The 19,969-nt window shown below is 44.2% G+C and overlaps 1 protein-coding gene across 16 annotated transcripts in view; it reads left to right on the top strand.

Annotated features, from left to right (window-relative positions):
• The window catches only part of FNBP1 (formin binding protein 1), a 143,702-nt gene that overhangs the window by 47,698 nt on the left and 76,035 nt on the right, over positions 1-19,969 (top strand). For all 16 annotated transcript variants that reach the window (XM_059141397.1, XM_059141389.1, XM_059141388.1 and 13 more), the window contains exons 2-4: positions 6,373-6,488; positions 18,544-18,600; positions 19,295-19,442. In XM_059141397.1, the coding sequence (XP_058997380.1) occupies positions 6,373-6,488; positions 18,544-18,600; positions 19,295-19,442 (321 nt within the window). The remainder of the gene's footprint in view (positions 1-6,372; positions 6,489-18,543; positions 18,601-19,294; positions 19,443-19,969) is intronic.

The following is a 19,969-nucleotide window of genomic DNA, read 5'->3' on the forward strand; positions in this document are numbered from 1 at the left end:
GGTTCAGTCGGTTAAGTGTCTGCCTTCCGCTCAGGTCATGATCCCAGGATCTTGGGGATGGAGCCCTGGGTCGGGCTCCTTGCTCAGCGGGGAGCCTGCTTCTGCCTCTGCCTTGTGCTCTCTCCCTCTCTCTGTCAAATAAGTAAGTTAAATCTTTTTTAAAAAATTAGAAATAAAAATGCCCACAAGGAAACAGTAAGAGGAGTAATTTTATTAAATCTCAACTGTTGAGTATACACTTTTTGAATAGTATGACAGGATGGGAAATATGCCTAAAGCACTTAGTGTCGACCAGGATACTTCAGTGATTGCGTTGTGAGCTGGACTAACTTGTTTTTTCATGGACACCATTTTTACTTAAGAGGACAGTTGGCAGGGCGGCTGGGTGGCTCCATCATTAAGCGTCTGCCGTCGGATCAGGTCATGATCCCAGGGTCCTGGGATCGAGTCCCACATTGGGCTCCCTGCTGGGCAGGGACCCTGCTTCTCCCTCTCCCACTTCTCCTGCTCGTGTTCCTTCTCTCACTGTTTCTCTCTGTCAAATAAATAAATAAAATCTTTAAAAAAAAAAAAAGTTGGCAGATGAACTCGGGCATTTGGCAGGTATTTTCTCAAAAAGGAATAATTGAGCCTGTCCCTTTATTTGTTTATTTTTTTAAAGATTTTATTTATTCATTTGAGAGAAAGAGAGAGACAGAGCACAAACAGGGGGAGAGGCAGAGGGAGAGGAGAAGCTGACTCCCTGCTGAGATGGGAGCCTGACATGGGGCTCCATCCGGGGACCTGCCTGGAGATCATGACCCACCCGTCTGAGCCACCCAGGCACCCCAAGCCTGTCCTTTTAAGGAAACAACTGTTTGTTGCCAATGATGGAATTCTACCTTTTAAGTGAAAATTGGTATTTTGGGAAATTCGTATTTGCCACTGTGACCTTGACAGCTCCCCAGTATTTAAAGCCGCCTCAGATTCTTGACCTCGGGTCGTGAGTTCAAGCCCCATTTTGGGAATAGAGCTTACTTTTAAAAAAAAACCCAAAATATAATAAATAGGGTGCCTGGGTGGCTCAGTCAGTTAAGCAACTGCCTTTGGCTCAGGTCATGATCCTAGAGTCCTGGGATGGAGCCCCGCATCAAGCTCCTTGCTCAACAGGGAGCAAGGGAGCCTGCTCCTTCCTTTCCCTCTGCCCCTCCTCCCCACTTGTGCTCTCTAACAAATTTTTTTTTAAAGATTTTATTTATTTATTTGACAGAGAGATCACAAGCAGACAGAGAGGCAGGCAGAGAGAGAGGGGGAAGCAGGCTCCCTGCCAAGCAGAGAGCCCAATGTGGGGCTCGATCCCAGGACCCTGGGATCATGACCTGAGCCGAAGGCAGAGGCTTTAACCCACTGAGCCAATCAGGCACCCCACTCTCTAACAAATTTTTAAAAACAAATAAAAATTTAAAAATAAAGACATTGGAAAAGATGAGATAGGTAGCAATATAAACAAATATGATTTGAATATATTTTTTAATGAAATGTGGCAACATTTGGAAGATCTGCAAGTTATCAGTGACATGATACTTTGTAAATGGTATTTTCTAAATAATGTTACACAGTCACATGCAGGCAAAAGATCCATTCAGAGCACGAGATCAATGAGTGCATTTTATTGTAACCTGATGCGAAAAATTCTTTGGGTTTCAGATTTCATATTGCAACTAGCCTTTAAGAAACTACTATTAGTTGAGTCTTGGGGCGCTATCAGGAGGTAGCCAGCATGACCTAAAAAGGCTCTTGAACTTCTCCTCCACTTTCTTACTACATATGTGCATGAAGTCTTATTTTTTTGCATGTTTCAGCCAAAGTAAGGAGTCGACCAGATTGAATTCAGAAGGATCTGAGCATCCAGCTGTCTTCTATGAAACCAAACATTAAAGAGATTCGCAGAAAAGTAAAACAGTGCCAGTTTTCTCACGTTTTGTTGTTGTTTTGGAAAGGAAATTTCTTTTTAAAAAGAGCTGCTTCTTTTGACATGGGATGGATTTAGTGTCGTCTTTTTTTTTTTTTTTTAAAGATTTATTTATTTATTTGACAGAGAGAGATTACAAGTAGGTAGAGAGGCAGGCAGAGAGAGAGAGGAGGAAGCAGGCTTCCTGCTGAGCAGAGAGCCCGATGCGGGACTCGATCCCAGGACCCCGAGATCATGACCTGAGCCAAAGGCAGCGGCTTAACCCACTGAGCCACCCAGGCGCCCTAGTGTCGTCTTTTTAAATAAATTAATAAGCATGTTTAAAACTTGTTTTTAATTTCTGATACAGTAAATATTGATGGTCATAACCCACATAAATAAAAGTTTTCAAAGGTTCTTAATGATTTTTAAGAGGTCTGAGAGGGCCTCTTAATGATTTTTAAGAGAGCAGAACTGCTGTCCTGTAACATCACAAAGGAAAGGGTCCATTTTTGCTAATGGCCCCATCTCCAAAGTGCCGACTGTTTTTTTTTTTTTAATATTTTATTTATTTATTTGACAGAGATCACAAGTAGGCAGAGAGGCAGGCAGAGACAGAGAGAGAGGGGAAGCAGGCTCCCTGCTGAGCAAAGAGATGCGGGGCTCGATCCCAGGACCCCTGGGATCATGACCTGAGCCAAGGCAGAGGCTTTAACCCACTGAGCCACCCGGGCACCCCCGAAGGCTCTTTTTTAAAGGGCCCTTTATAATATTTGCTCACAAAGGAGTCTTTTTAAGATTTGGAATGTTTTTCCATTAAGTTTTCCACATTTTGGTCAAGAATGTAAGTGGGTTGATTAGTTTTTCATCTGTTTTGAATTTGCTTTTAGCTGCTGTCAGAAAACTCCATGCCGTGGCAATCCATGTGATGGGAGGGGTAGAGTGTGGCATCATTAGGGAGGTTATAGTATTTTAAAAAATTTTATTTGTGACAACATGTTATTTCATTTTTTTTTTTTTAAGTAAGCTCTACACACAGCGTGAGGCTCAAACTCATGACCCCAAGATCAAGAACCGCATATTCCACCTGCTAAACCAGCCAGGCCCCCCAAGAGATGTTCTAATATAGCATAAAAAGAACGATCCTAGATTGACAAACAAGTACTAGTTTATTTGTTGCTACTGAGTAAGGTTTTTAGCATCAAGATCTTCTATCTTATTTTGACCTTATTATAGCTTGCAGAATGTTCCTGAATACAGATAACTTTATTGAAAACATATTGTTGGATTGGGGCCAGTAATTTTTAAGGTAGACTCAATTCAAATGTAGATTAAAAAAAAAAAAGAATTTCGGTATCAAAAGCTTTTGCTCTGTATTCTATACACCAGAGCGTTAAAAAAAAAAAAAGAACCACATACTCACAGGGAAAAATATGTAGTGAGATTATCATCAGGACAATTTAAAAGCAGATGCTGTTAGCAAGTTTTCTTTTTTTTAAAAGATTTTATTTATTTATTTGACAGAGATCACAAGTAGGCAGAGAGACAGGCAGAGAGAGAGAGAGAAGCAGGCTCCCTGCTGCGCAGAGAGTCCGTTGTGAGGCTCGATCCCAGGACCCTGAAATCATGACCTGAGCCGAAGGCACAGGCTTTAACCTACTGAGCCACCCAGGTGCCCCTGTTAGCAAGTTTTCAAGGAAACCCCTTTAACTCCTGAATATAGTAAGCCTTTGGGAATGGGAGATGAACCAGGACTCAAATGGAGGGAGGGGTCTAGAAAGGCACTTTTTTTTTTTTTTAATATTTTATTTATTTATTTGACAGAGATCACAAGTAGGCAGAGAGGCAAGCAGAGAGAGAGAGAGAGAGGAGGAAGCAGGCTCCCTGCCAAGCAGAGAGCCCAATAAGGACTCGATCCCAGAACCCTGAGATCATGACCCGAGCTGAAGGCAGAGGCATAACCCACTGAGCCACCCAGGCGCCCCAAGGCGTTTTAAAAATAAATAGGAAACTAGCTATGAAACTAGGTTAGCAGAGGGTTACCAACCAGCCCAGAGCTTTAAACAAGCCTTGCTCTGAAGAGCTAGGAATGATTTGTAATCATGACTTGAATTGTTTGTATATTTGTTCTCTCGAGTAGTTTGAAGTGACCTACCGTCTTGTTTACCCTATCAATTTGCTTGACCACCCTTGTCTATATGGAGGATATAAATAAATCACCTTCCTGACTAGTATTCCTTGAAGTAGAAACTAGATGTCCGTGGAATATATTATTGGAGGCCAAGAATCAATGAAAACCTTACAAAGTTGTACCTTGGTTTTTATGATAATGTAAACAATTATTAGATTTGAAGACGTTTTGCAGTGATTCTTTTTCATGAGAAAACCATTACAGTAAGTTAAAACCTTAGTTTCTCAACCTGTTCTGTGGGCCTGGGTGGAAGTAAGAGGAGATGAGTTTTCTTCAAGAAGAGAATTTCTTGGAGAAAAAATGTTTTGGGGGGCATCTAGGTGGCTCAGTGGGTTAAAGCCTCTGCCTCTGGTTCAGGTCATGATCCCAGGGTCCTGGGATCGAGCCCCTGGGATCCATCGGTCCTGGGACTCTCTGCTCTGCGGGGAGCCTCCTTCCTCCTCTCTCTCTCTGCCTGCCTCTCTGCCTACTTGTAATCTCTGTCAAATAAATAAATAAAATCTTAAAAAAAAGAAAAAGAAAAAGAAAAATATTTTTGGCTCTGCAGGGCCCCCACTCCCACCCAAGGTGGACCTCTAGGGAACAACTTGGAATGGAACGCAGAATGAGAGCACGAGGACCGGTGTCCATCAAGTGGCAGATGCTAAGTTTTAAAACCAAGCTGAAGTTTGGCACCGACTGTGTCCTTAGGATCTCACACACCTGCGATAGGATTAAACTGTGGCTTTGTATTTTTTATACTCGATTTGACTCTTCTCCATTTCCTGTGATCCTCATGACTGAATTGTGAAATTAGGCCGTGACTGATTCGGCATCTCTAGGCAAATGGCTACATTTTGGCTACATTCTGCGGCCCCAGGTGGTGGAGTTCCAGGCTGGGGCCAGAACGCGCATATTTCTCTTTTCCTGCCGTCTCCCAGGAGACAGCGGACACAGTCCATCTTTCCCTTCCCTACAATGTCGCTCTGACACTCCTGTCGCTTTCCCAGGCCTTTCTGGGCCCTCCCAGAGGCCAGGCCCCTCTCCGCTATCAGGGCATCGCGGCAGCCCGTGTTGCTGACCTTCTCCGTGAATCCCTTCAGACCCACCAGGTCACAGCCCTGCCTCCTTGAGCTCCGAATGGATCTGTGTTTGCAGCTCCCCTCTGGACATGTCACTCCCTTGGGCATTGTGTTACGTCACCCCAGCCCCTCGATTCTCTCGTCCCGGGAGCCAGAGGCAGGGAGGCCCCCAGAATCTCGCCCCGCCCTCCTATTCCTTTCCAGCCTCCTCTTGCAGTCGGCGGCTGAAGCTAGCAGATTCTAGTTGTTACGGGTCTGTGGACCCTCTGCTCCCGTTTTCTCTCCTCTGGACTAGGGAACACTCTCCCGGCTTCCACCTCCTGGCCATTCTCAGCATGTCTGTGGGCGTGCCTCTCCTTCCAAGTTCAACGGCTCACTTGTGTGCACTGAAGAGGCTAAGCTCCTTCACTCTCTCTGTTTGAGGCCTGGGGTGATGGGCTGGGACTTTTTCCAGTTTCTTACCCACCACCCTTCTTCCCTTGAGCCCTCCCCCCGGCCCCCCACTTTCCCTCCAGAGGGACAAGTGCCACCGCCCCCCCAATCCCCAGATTCCTGGATGTGTCCTCGCCTTTGCAGTAGCTGTTGCTGAAATACCCACCTCCTCTCATTCTTCCAGGCTAGGAACCTCCAGGCGAGATGGGGCTCTATTTCTGTGCATTTCAGTTCCCCGGCTCCTTTCCTAGCCCACACGGTGTGGGTTTCATAAATGTTCGAATGTTTGAATAAAGTCCGCATGAGTCATTTCATTTATCTGTTTGAAGAAGGCAGTATTTTGTCACTCTTTCTGTTCCCATTTGCTTGCCCCAAATTTCAGCGAGCTGGTTTGAATTAACTCAGAGGCAACAGGTGAGGTGCTGGCGAGCTCGACTGAGCTGATGTGTGTTTCAGCTCTCGGTTTTTGGAATCTGGAAAAGATATTTTCCTTTGTACCAGAATGTTAACTATATCCCCAAACTGTGTTTCTAACATGAACGAATGGGTCAGAGTTCAGTACCCCGGGCAGTTTTCAAACCAAATTTGGTAATGTTGATTTAAAACGGCTCCACAAGAAAAGCACCCAGTACAATCATGGAAAATACTAGAACTGCTTTCTGTACCGCCACATATTGTTGAGAGAATTGTTCCCTGAAGTTATATTAATCGCAGAGAAGGATTCTAAAGCTCTCTCTCTCTTTGTTTTTTTAAAACAGGACCAATTTGACAACTTAGAAAAACACACACAGTGGGGAATTGACATTCTTGAGAAATACATCAAATTTGTAAAGGAAAGGACAGAGATTGAACTCAGCTATGCAAAGCAGCTCAGGTAAGTCGATATTGAAAAAGGTTATTTGTTAATTGCAAAATGGATGTAGTGATAATTTATATACTCATTTATCCTGTGAATGTATAGTACTTAAATATTTTCCCCCTTTTATGTAAGGTAATATTTCAGTTAGAAACCATTGCTTTTGGGGCGCCTGGGTGACTCAGTCGTTAAGCATCTGCCTTCAGCTCAGGTCATGATCCTAGAGTCCTGGGTTCAAGCCCCGCATCGGGCTCCCTGCTCCACGGGAAGCCTGCTTCTCCCTCTCCCACTCCCTCTGCTGTGTTCCCTCTCTCGCTGTGTCTCTCTCTGTCAAATAAATAAATAAAATCTTAAAACAAAACAAAAAAAACCTTGCTTTTGATAGAGAAAATTTATTTTCATAGAACAATAAAAATAAAAACTAAGTTATTGCCATTAGGCTCTGTTTTTCTTTTTCTTTTCTTTCTTTTTTTTTTTTTTTTTAAAGGATAGTTTTTGAATTTTGGAGCTACTTTTTTTTTTTTTTTTTTTCAAGAAAACTCCTAATTGAAGTGTAATATATAGAGAGGTAGAAGTGCATGTCATAAGTGTATAGCCCCAGAAATCTTCCCAGAGTGAACACCCCCGTGTCATCAGCTCCCAGGTGGAGAAATAGGCAAATCCAGGCCCAGAGGTCCCCTGGCCCCTTCCAATGCAACACCTTCCTCCCATGGCTGTTCACACTTCTGACTTCCAGTGACACAGACGGTTTTGCTTGCTTTTGAACCTCATGTGAAAGTACTCACTTATTAAGCACTGTTTGCGTTTGGCTTCTTTTGTTCTACTTTAGGTTTGGGACAGTCATTTGTGTGGCTGTCTGTGGGGGAGCTTGTTCCATTCACTGGTGGTTGGTCTTGGGTGTGTGAGTATACCACAGTTCACCCACTTCTCGGCCACCAGGCTATTGCTTGGCCCCTTTTTGGGGATACAAACTCTATATACACCCAAGACTGGAATTGTGGGGTCACAGGTGTTTAGCTCTAAGTAGATAGTTTTCCAAACTGCTTCTCCCGATCCACGCTCCATCTAGAAGCCTGTACGAGTCCCGTGGGCAGCATTTTAAAAGTGCTTGGACCGCTTACATATTTAATGGTGAAATTATCCGAGGAATCTGTGCTTTTAGCTAAAATGTGTAAAAGTTGTTGGTAGAATGAAGCTGGAACTGGATGTAGTGGTCACAATCTTTAATGATTTCTTGTTTGGTGGAATGGGTTGGTGCCGATTGTTTGAAGATCTGTTAAAGATCCAGATGACTTTTGGTCTAGAAACATTTCGTTTGAACCCAAAGAGTGTCTGCAGAAGGGATATGTCAGGGGCCCTTAGAGAAGGTGGATTCTCCTAGAGCTGGTGTTGTTTATAAATAAGGCCCTGAGGGTACATGTGGATGTTTTTGTGAATGACACGTGCTCTTTCCATTGAGTAAATCAAACAAAAACCCATTGCTCAATGAAACAGGCTTATGACTTGCTGAACCCAGGTCGATCTCTGGCACTGCGTGTGTGCATCCGCCTCCCATCCTGAATGTAGCAACAGGGAAGGGGCTGCTTCATCCTCATTAGCCAAATATCACACTGTTCATCGTAATGCCCTTTGTGGGAAAATGGGTTACATAACGTCCTTAGCCAGAATACGGTCTCACTGCATGGATTTACGTGTTTGTTCCCTTTCTTCTTCTGTTAGCTTACACTTGTCTTCCCGGCACCTTTGTCATGATCCTGTTTTGTTCAGGAGGTTTGGGAGTAGATGCTGTTAATTCAGCTTTTAGCAAGTGTCTGCTCCTTTCCGTGTCACAAAGGGAAAGGGCTTTCTTGGCTCCCCCTCTGAACTGCACCTGGCTTCTGGCCCTTTCTTACCGCCCTAGGTGAGGGGCGGAGGACGCAGGTAGCAAAAGGAGGGGGGGGCTGTTGGAAAAGAATGCAAATTCCAGTGTGGGTTTAGGGTCAAGTGCGGTGGCTCTCCTTGACTGTGTACCCTCTTGTGGATCACAAGTTGAAGTAGATGTCAGGGTTCTCACGGCAGCCTCTTGAGAAGTGCTTTTCCTGAGATTTAAATATGTATCTAGTAGGCTCTGTGCCCAACATGGGGCTCAAATGCACAATCCCTAGACCAAGAGTCGCATGTTCCTCTGACTGAGCCAGCCAGGCGCCCCCTGAGATGTATGTATTAACATTGTTTCATTCCATCCCTAGGCCGTGTCTGAATTTGTTCTTGTTGGCAGAAGTTGATGTACCGGATCAGGAGTAATTGAACTAACCCTTCAGACTGGTCTCCTCCCCCTCGATACTGAGCCCTTAGCCAGGTCCTCAATGCCAATACATAAGCATCCTTCCTGTCCTTGGCTGATTTGCTTGCCCACTCACCGAAGAGACTCCATTCCCCCTTTCTGCAAACCCAGCATCTCCTTTCCCATCCTCGCCACTTGTTTGCTACGTCACCGAGAGCACGGAAGCAGTCAGAAGAAAATGTCCTGAGACTCTCAGCATCTGTGCCCCCTGCCCCGAGATGCTTCTATCTACATCCAGGCCTCCCCTCTTGTGCACTCGGTGTCCCCCCTCCCTCCGGCTCTGGAACCGAGCCCCAGTGCTTCTCTCTCCCACGTCCTCAGATCTTCTCTCCCGAGTTATTATCCCCGTCGACACACGAGCACGCCATCATCCAAAAACAAACTTTCCTGAGGTCATTCTTCCTACCCGGTGCCACCGTTTCTTTGTTCCCCTTTGCAGTCATACGTCTTCAAAGGGTTCTTACTTGCTGTCTCCAATCCCTCCCCTCTCGCTACCTTAAACTCACTGCACACCTCTCAGCCAGCACTGCCCTTTCAGGGCCCCTGTGACTTCCGTATTGTTCAACCCAATCGCCTGTCCGCAGTCTGGCGTCCTTGACCTATCGGCGGCTTTGACGGGGCGGATGCTTCCTCCTCCTGGCTTGGCCTCAGTCCAGTCTTCCGGCTTCCTTCCTCCCTCACTGGGAACTCCTTCTTAGCGTCTCACGGGGTCCTCTTTGCCTCCTGCCTCTTCACCCAGTATGCCCTAGTTCCCAGTCCCTGTCACCTCCCCCTCTCGGTCTGTGTTCCCTGGGTGCTCTCATCTGGCTTTAAGTGTGATCCACGTGACAGTGGCTCGCAGGTGTGTGGACCTCCAAGCTAGCCCTCTGTCCTGGACTCCAATATAGATTATGCATTACCTCCTAAAATCTATCTGAAATGGAAAGTGTCCGAAGCCGAAGCTGCCCGCCTACAGTGTGCGTCTGCATGGCCTGGCTTTTCCCAGGCACTTGAAGGCAGCTGCTCCTTCCCTGTTAGGTCAGAAACCCTGTTCTTGGTTAGGTCAGAAATTCCCTCTTTCTCTGCCACTACCCCTCCCCCATCCCCAGTGTCCCCAGTGTAAGCCATCAGGAAGTCCCAGTGACTGTACTTGGCAAATTTACCCAGGATCTGACCCCTTCTGACCTGCACCTCGGCCGCTGTGGTCCAGTCCCCATCACCTCTCACCTGAGTTATTCCGAGGCTTCTAACTGGTTTCTCTTATTCCCCTCTTATCCCCTCCTGTCTGTCTGTTTTCCACAAAGCAGCTAGATCATGGCACTCTGTTCAAAATTCCAACGACTTCCCATTTCACTCTGTAAATCCAGAGCCCTTAGCATGGATGTCCTACAAAGCCCTATGTGACCATATCCCCCAACCTCTCTGACGTCTCTTTCCTCCTCTTCCCTCTCTCTGCTCTAACCATACCAGCCTCCTTGCTGTGTTCTCTCCTGATGCATGATAGGAACTCAGGAAATAGTTGTAGGAAGGCTGAATCGAGACGTCCAGGTCTGAGATGTTTGGTCCCCACTGCTTCAAGGAGAATCATGTGTTTGCATAAGCTATGAGAGCTGATGAGGGCTTACCAACAAACAGAACAACCAACAGTGTGTGAGCAGAGTACCAGGGGAGCTCAGATGAACAAGACACCTTGGAGCTCACCTTCTCACTGTGGAAAACAGACCACATGCAAATAAGCAAAGAAGATTTTTTTAAAGATAGCATTTATCAACCCAGGTAAATAAAGCCAGTGGTGTAATAGAGCGTGATAGTGGGTGGGGGTTATGTAGCTAGACTGGCCAGGGAAAACCTGTTGCTTGAGAACGGAAACACAAAGAGAGAAGACCAGCATGCCAAGGTCTGGGTTTAGCTCTTCCAGGCCAAGGGGTCAGTGAGTGCAAAGGTCCTGAGGTGGAAACATGTTCAAGGAATGGAAAGGCCAGGGTGACTGAAGCATGGTCAGCAAATGCTTGCTTGAAATACCAGTGTGATTTGAAAAAGCAACACGATCTTTTTGGAGAGATTTCTGGTATTAAATCATTTTTAATTTTTTCAGCATTAATTAGAGGAAAAATGATGCTAACTTAGTTTTTTTTTTTTTTTTTAAGATTTTTTTTAAATTTATTCATTTGACAGACAGAGATCACAATAGACAGAGAGGCAGGCAGAGAGAGGACAGAGCAGGCTCCCTGCTGAGCAGAGAGCCCGATGTGGGGCTCAATCCCAGGATCCTGGGATCATGACCTGAGCTGAAGGCAGAGGCTTTAACCCACTGAGGCACCCAGGCGCCCCAGTTTTTTTTTTTTTTTAAGATTTTATTTATTTATGTGTCAGAGAGAAAAAGAGCACACAAGCAGGCAGAGTGGCACGCAGAGGTGGAGAGAGAAGCAGGCTTCCCGCCAAGCTAGGAGCCCGATGCGGGACTCGGGCATTGTGACCCAGGACCCTGGGATTGTGACCTGAGCCAAAGACACCAGCTTAACCAACTGAGCCACCCAGGCGTCCCTATGCTAACTTATTTTAGAAGCAGTGGGTGTTCATTGGGGCTTTGATTTCTGTAGGTTGGGGGGTTGGCAAACTACAGCCTATGTCCCAATCCATCCACTGCCTGGTTTTATAAATAAAGTTATGCAGAAACATGGCCACGCCCATTCATTAATGTGTTGTCCTATGGCTGCTTCTGAGAACAATTGCAATTGACTAGTTGCAACAGGGACACCTGAGCATGACGCCCTTCCAAGTCTAAAATACTATCCGTCTGACCTGTTTTAGGAAAAGTTTACTGACCCTTGCCAGAATTACTATTTCTTCAAGGCAATGTAAGGTCGAATTCCTAATCAAAGTTTAAAACATTCCATATGAAGGGTCCCTTCTCTTAACCCTGACCCTGGGGACAATAAATGTTATCAGTCTCTTGTTTATCTTTTCCAAGAAATTTTATGACACCGCAGGCAAATGAGGGTGTGTTTTCTTCCTTGCTTCCCGAGCAGTTCCGTGTGCCCTTGTCTCTTTACATCCTGGAGATTGTTCCGAGGACTCATTATTTTTGCGGTTTTACAGTATTGCTATGGCTTGGTGGACATGTTGATTGTTTCCAATTGTTTGCAACTCGGAACAAAGTTGCAATGCATAACCTTGAGTAATGCACTTGGACAAGCCGTTCCAGAAACAAAGTTCCTGAAAGTAGCACTCTGGTTCTGGTAGAGTTCACCAAGTTGCCACTCAAAGGCTGTGACCCTTACGGCTTATGGCACAGCGTGGGGCAGTGCCATTGACCTTGACCCTCAGTGCTCCTTGGTACCAGTCTTGTCCTGTCTTTGCCAATGTGATAAGTAAAAATAGGAGAGTCTGAGCCCTAGTTTGTGTTTCTCTTATTATCAATGAGGTTGAGCCTGTTTTTATACCTTTGAGTCATTTATACGTTCTTTTTGGTGAACCATTCATGTCCTGGCCAACTTTTTTTTTTTTTTAATTAGAGTTAATTGTCAATAAAAGGTAATTATGTAGAAATCATTTTATAAAATATATTGTGTATACAAGGAATTCCACTTATATTTACTTTCACCATAAAAAAATACATACAGATGGAACTGAAGGATTTGCTGAACCATAAATATTGAATTCTTACAAGATTTAGCAGAAAAATTATTAAAAACTTGTAGGATGTCATTACTGGTTTTTGCTTTTGTTTTTTTTAACTTCTTGTTATAACTTTAAGCAAGCTCACTTGGCTCACTGCTAAGTAAGAGAAAGGAAATAATCTTTACATGTTTTGCTTCCTCTTCTAGTTGAGCTATATAATGTGGTCTGTAACACAGTCCCACAGTTAACTTGTCTTAATTCTGCATTTATTTGCTTACTTACTTATCATTTATTTCTTTATTTATTAGAGAGAGAGTATGTGTGAGCATGGTAGGGGAGAGGGGGAGAGACAATTTCAAGCAGATTCTGTGCTGAGCGCAGAGCCCGATGCCCGGAAGGATCCCATGATCCTAACATCATGACCTGAGCCAAAGCCTAGAGTCAGAGGCTTAAGCTGAGAGTCAGAGGTTTAACCGACTAAATCCCCCAGGCGCCCCTTAATTCTGTATTTAAATATAAATGTATGCTCACCTCCATTCGTCCTAGCACAACCTCTCCCCCTGTCTCTTGGCATCAAGAGAAATATGAATATTTCCTTCCCTAATAAGAGTTTGTGGAGTAATTCTCCCGAGTTTGTTTCTGTTTGAGAATGTCCCCATACTTGATAATAATTTGACCCGGTTATTTGCCAGTCATATTTTCGTCCTCTCCAAACTTTGTCGCTGCATTGGTTTTTGGTGGAAAAGTCTGGGGCCAGCCAGATTTTTTTTTTCTTTTTTTGTAGGTGAATTTTTTTGACTATATATGTGAGGAATTTTTTGTTTGTTTAGCGGTTTGATGGCATCGCCAAGCTCAGCCTTGTTGATCATTCTTGGTCAGTTTCCTTAGAGCCCATTCACATGCAGATCCAATCCCTCATTTACTTCGGGGTCACTTTCTCCAGTTACATCTGAATATTTTTTCTGTATGATTTACTGGCTTTATATACTTCAGAGATACAGCTTTTCCTTATGTTAAAGTATCTGGTTCTTTAGGTAATCTTTTCTTCTGCTTTTGTTAGTTGCTTTCCTTACAATGATCATCTCAAAGCTTGCTTCTGTTACATTTGATACCCAGCCCACCGTATTCGTTAGTTCTGTAGTGGTAGCTTCCGTTCTTAGTTCATTTCCTTACCTTCGCAGTCTGTCTGAGCCCGTGGCCCGGGAATTCTCGACTTCATTGGCTTTGTGTTTTTATGAAGTTTTTCTGTAGTGTAAAATATTCTGGAGGGGTTTGCTTTTGCTTCTTTTGCTTCCTTTCTTCCAGATTGTTTGTTTGCTTGGTGTTTTGATTTGTTGTGGGGTTTTTTTGTGTTTCTTTTTTTCTTTTTTGGCATTCCCTCCCTCCCTTCTTTTTGTTCCTCCGAATCTTTCTCCCTTCCTTCCCACCTTTCCTCTTCCTTCCTTCTCTCCTGTATTACATGTCCTAGGTTTTCGCCTCACTTACGTTTAATATGGGCAGTTCGGCGAAACAGTTGACAGAACGGACGCTAGAGCCCCAGTACCTGGGATGCATTCTTGATTCTTCTGTTCAATTGTCGCACAGCTTGGGGCCCATCCTGTCTGTGCTTCATCTTTTTCATCTGTAAAATGTGAATAATAGTAATTCCTCCTTTCCAGGGTTGTTAAGGGGGCTTCATGAGATAAGGCACATGAACTTCTAAGCATGCTGTTCTTACCCACCTAAGCAACCCCAGTGCTGCTGTAGGTTCTGATAGAGGGTAGGTGAGCGTTCCTGGCCGTGCTTCTAGAACGGTTGGCCTTTCCCTCTGAGCTCTGTTACGGGGTAAGGGTGAGGCAAAGCATCTGGCTTTGTACTTTTCATCTTTGAGACTCTGAGTGTGTTCCAGAACTCTGCTAGAGGTTGTGTTTGAGAGTTTAGTCCGCTAGGTCAAAGATAATCCTCGTTCCTTCGGGATGCCTAGGTTAGGCGTGATCTCCCGCGGGCATCCAGCTTCGAGCCCTGGAGCGTGAGGATCCAGGTGGTGTGACCCCTGCTCCTGCCTGAATTCTGGAACCTGGGTGGTCAGCCTGCACGTCTTCTCAGAGCTTTCCTGTCACTGTCCTCGATTGTTTACTCACCCTTCAGTGTATATTGTCGAAACTGATCTTAAGGGTTTTATGGGCTTATTCCTACCCCACTTCACCCCCGGCCGTAGTGGCAGCAAGAGTAGGGACAGCATCCTTCTCCACGGCCCCAGAATCTTCTGTCCCTCACCACGGTCGCCACTTTACAAAGTGCGTAGACTGAAATTATGCTTCTTTCCCCATGGGCTTGTTTTCTGCTGTTGATCATTGTCCTGGCTTTTCCTTCTCACCTCTTGTTGGGAAAGCACAGTTCTCTGATTGAATTTTATTCTGCTGTCTTTGTCCGGAAGTCTTGTGGTGAGCTTTGAAAAAAAAAAAAAAGAAAGAAAGAAAGAAGGAAAGATAGAGAAAAAAAAAAACCAAACACATTCTTGGACCCAACCCTGGACCTTCCATTTCAGAGAGCCTGGCACTGGGCCCAGGTATCTCCTTTTTTTTTTTTAAAGCTTCCCTGTGGCTCTTCGGATCAACCAAGTTTAAACCCAGTATCCTTATGAGAGGATTATGTTTTTCTCTTACCTTTTCATTAGCCTGTCTGAAGAGCAAGTGTAATACATAAAACACTTAAAATTTCTCAGAAAGATCCCATAAATTTAAAGCTGCTCTTTATGGTTTATTTCCTTGCTTGTTTTAGGTGACCCCATACAAAATAACTTTCATCTCTAATGGAGATGAAAGTTGATCCTTCTGTCTAGTGGTCCCTGAGAGAAAAATTCTCATTTTCCCTTCCATACCTCTTAAGCTTTTAGTTTTCTGTTGGCATTTATAGAGTGAATTACTCACTGGTGCTTTTAAGAAGCATTTTGAATGCTGTGTATGCCAACATGGTCAAAGTGAGACTCATTCAGCCCAACGTGACCGTCTCCACAGGTTGTCACCCACAACAGACCTCCCCCTATTGTCTTTAATCCCGTTTCGGTTTGGACTGGTGAGAAAGAACTAAAAAGAATTCTGGTTTTACCTGTCTCTAGTCAAGCTATGTTTCCTTCAACTAGATATAAAATTTAAAATTCTTTTTATGAAGGCTTAGGACTGGAAACTGAAAAGAAAATGTGTATTTATTAAATTTTTTAATTTATTTTTTAAAATGTGAAGTGGGTTTTTGCTTGTTTGTTTTATTTAAGTAGTCGCTACACCCCACCTGGGGCTCGAACTCACAACCCCAAGATCAAGAGTCTCACACACTTCTGACAGCTCTGGGAGATTGAGACCCACGTCAGGCTCCTCGCAGGGCATGGAGCTTGCTTAAGATTCTCTCTCCCGCTCCCTCTGCCCCCGCCCCCCAACTCCTCTTCCTCTCTGCCAAAAAAAAAAAAACCAAAAAACAATCAAATTAAAAAAAAACACACATGCAGCCAATAGGCTTTTTAACACTCCAACTTCCCATATATTCTACTCTATGTCTATGTGGAAAAGAACCTCTTGGTTATAGAGTCATGTGCTTTCCATGTGTTCCCCTTTCCATCCTGGCCACCTGTTAAGTAGGATGGACTGTTTTTACTAAATCTGCCTTTTAAGGAGTGACTGTGGTGAACCATCTCGGCTGTACTGTGCTTTCAACAAGGAGGATTTCTCTCCTTTGCATTATTTGTGTCTTTAAGCCACATTATTAATGAATTAATTAATTTATTTCAAAGATTTTATTTTTGAAGTAATCTCTATACCCAGTGTGGGGCTCGAACCACAATCCCGAGCTCAAAAGTCACATGCTTCACCTGCTGAGCCAGTCAGGTGCCCCTAAGCCATATTTTTAAAGGAAATGTTTTTCAGCATCCTTTTGGATCTAGATTTATTAGGGAAACTGTTCTATGCGTCCAGAGTATCAGCAGAGAAAATATGACATGGTTTATTGAAGCATGGGTCACACCAGAGCAGCCTTCAAGCAGGAACGTTCTCTTCTCATCAGTTATTAATTATAATTAATAGTCAAAAATTAATTAAATTTTGAAATGATCATATGCTCATGTCTTCATTTTACTTTTATTTCATTACTATTGATGATATTACTGTTATCATTACTATTTTAAGTAAGCTCTGTGCCCCACGTGGGGTTTGAACTCATGACCCCAAGATCAACACTCACATGCTCTACTGAGTGCACCACCCACGTGCTCTTCATATCTTCATTTTATTTTATTTATTTTATTTTTTAAAAGGTTGTATTTATTTACTGGTCAGAGAGAGCGAGAGCACAGGCAGGGGGAGCGGCAGACAGAGGGAGAAGCAGGCTCCCTGCCGAGCAGGGACTCGGGACTCAATCCCGAGACTCTGGGATCCTGACCTGAGCCCCAAGGCAGATGCTTAATAGACTGAGCCACCCAAGCATCCAATAACTTCATTTTAAATTGCAACAATTGATATTCTGTTGGGTGTTATATACTGCATCAGAAAACTTGAAGGGGCAATAGAGGTCATTTCATCCAACTCCCTTAAACTCCCAGATGACGCCCAGACTTGCTCACTGATTTGTCTGGGTTCAACCCATCCCAGAGCAATGTCTTTTTTTTTTTTAGATTTTTATTTATTTATTTGACAGACAGGGATCACAAGCAGGCAGAGAGGCAGGCAGAGAGGGGGAAGCAGGCTCCCCGCTGAGCAGAGAGCCTGATGTGGGGCTCAATCCCAGGACCCCAGGATCATGATCTGAGCCGAAGGCAGAAGCTTAACGCACTGAGCCACCCAGGCGCCCCTTTTATACTGAAGTCCATTGCCTCACGTCATCTAGTAACACCTGTTAGAGATGAAATCACATCCATTTTGTATGTAAAAAGTACCATGATCAAGATTGTAAACTTATGATGGCACATTTTTCTAGGCGAATCTGTAGATTCAGGGAGAATAAAAGAAAATGTGAAATAATGAAAGTAGCTACTAGGAAAGAGGAATAGAAACGGGATAAACAGGGAAGTGAGTACTGCATTGTGGTCAAGTGAGGACCCCTGTCATGGACCATTAGTCAGCCTCTCCTGGCTGTTGCCACCCAAGTCAGGGGTGGGATCCATGTGAGTGAGTTTCATTTTTTTCAGGGCTACCTCCTGGTTTTTGTGTAAATTTAAGTGTGTTAAATGTAAAGATTGTCTGGATTCTTGACCTGGAGGCGAGATTAGAAAGAGAGATGTGAGTGATTTTGTCTCATCTGAGTGTGGTCAGTGCAAATCTCCTGGGCAGGCAGTCCTCCTAATTAAACGTCTTATGTTAACAGCCCCTAAATTCCTTTCCTTTTCATTAGCTCTTTGCAGGAGCAACCACACAGCCCTGACAACATGCCTTTGGCACTTGTTTTTTTTTTTTTTTTTAAGATTTATTTATTTATCTTAGAGAGCACGAGTGGGAGGGGCAGAGGGAGAGAGAGAATCTCAAGTAGACTCCCTTCTGAGCACACAACCCCGAGATCATGACCTGAGCCAAAACCGAGTCAGATGCTTAACCACGGTGCCCCCTAGGCACCCGGTACTTGGATTTTTAATTTGAGCATTTGGACATAGTCCACATGCTTTTCTTGGATCATCGTGAAGATGATCGGGAGGGAACGGTGGCCCGGAGGGAAACTCACCCTCAGCTCAGTGCTGCAGATGAAATCGGCCGCAGGTGCACACATGGTCTGTACTCTCCAATTAAAGTCAGGTTGTAACAGCCAGGTTAGCATCAACTCCTGACCCTTTCTGTTCTCACGTGCTCTACCTTTGGGGTAAAAGATTAAAAACGATGCAAATCTTTCACAACCAGAGCTTTATCTCCCATGCAGAAAAGATGCAAGGAAGCAGGGGCACCTGGCTGGCCCAGCTGGGAGAGCTGGCAACTCTTGGTCTTGGGGTCGTGAGTTCCAACCCCACATTGGGTGTAGAGATGACTTTCTTTAAAAAAAAAAAAAAAAAAGGAAGGAAATAAATGGATTTCAGCTGCGGACATTTTGCGTTTTTTGTTTTTTTTTTTAACTTACGCACAAAGCACTGACTTCATCTCTCATTCCCGATTTCTCAATCATCTTTCTATAGAAGGTGATATGTCTGCATTTTTGTTTTAGGAACCTCGCAAAGAAATACCAACCTAAAAAGAACTCGAAGGAGGAAGAAGAATACAGGTCTGTTTAACGCTGATAATTATGTGCTGGTAATCTTTACACCAGCCGTGATGCTGATGAAGGAAAGGGGAAAGGAAATGTACAAAAATAAGCTGCATTCCCCACCCGTGTTTGTGCTAGTTTTTAAATTGGCATCAAGAACGGTAAAAACCCGGCTCGGCTAACTTGCGCTGAGTCACTAGACCTATTCCAGATTGTTTCAATTAAGGTAATTGGGAAAAGCTCAGAATGTAATCTCAGCAAATACAGGAAGTGAGGATTGTGCATTCCATGGTCTTGATTGGCTTTTGTAATGTCAGGCGTCTCTTTGAGAAATCTGTCCATTCCAGTAAGCAACTTAGGCACCTTAGCATGGACAGTGCAAAAGTGTTAAATCTCCAATTTAGATCTAAACACCCATTGAATTAATGCATAGTTGGCATGTACGGTATCTGGGGTCATATTTGAACCAGGATTAACGAGGCTAAATACTGCCTTACATAGAGCGGTTCGGCTTCACAGAATGTAGAGTGCTTCAGTGGTAATTAATTCTGAGCCATTTCAACGAGAACGCTCTTATGAGTAATGAACTTTCGGGATCCTATGGGACGTTGACGCACATTAACCTGATTTTAATTAATATTTCGTCAGCACATACAGTGTTAGAACGGACGGGGCCCCTGTCTGAAAGCGTGGCGTGTGCTCATTTCCGTAGGTATACGGCTTGTAAAGCCTTCCTTTCCACCCTGAATGAAATGAATGATTACGCTGGGCAGCATGAAGTTATCTCCGAGAACATGACCTCGAACATCACTGTGGAGTTAGCCCGCTACGTCCAGGAGCTGAAGCAGGAGAGGAAATCGGTAACAGAAGTTTGTTTTTTCCTTCCTAAGAGATGGACCAGGGGCAACGGGAATACTCCTAGAAGCTTTCAGATTAAACACAGTCCTATAACGTGGTGCGTCTTGAACTGAATCGTGGAAAAAGTTATGGACCCTGTTCCTAGAAGGTGTTTCTAGGTCTTTGCAAGGGTCCCTCAGACACTGAAACTTATCTGAGGACACCCCTCCCCCCCGAATAAAATCCCGAAGAGGAGTTTAAATGTATTTGAGGATCTCACACATAAAAAGAGTAAGCGATATCAGGTAGTCCATGCGGTGTGGAATAAGGAGTATTAACTTAAATGCTTATAATGTGTTCACAAAAGCCAGAAAGATGATCTCAGTGCCATCAACTGTTTTCTGGGTCCTTTGTCATCGAAGGAAGAGGCCCTTTTTGGTCCTCCTGCATTCATTATCATCTTATCATAGCTCTTACTGTTAACAAAGGAGAAAAACATGCACTCACATAAAGTTTATTCATAGTCAAGGTTTTGTCCTAAAAGGTTTAA

This window comes from Mustela lutreola, chromosome 12 (genome assembly GCF_030435805.1).
Source record: "Mustela lutreola isolate mMusLut2 chromosome 12, mMusLut2.pri, whole genome shotgun sequence".
Classification (NCBI taxonomy): domain Eukaryota; kingdom Metazoa; phylum Chordata; class Mammalia; order Carnivora; family Mustelidae; genus Mustela; species Mustela lutreola.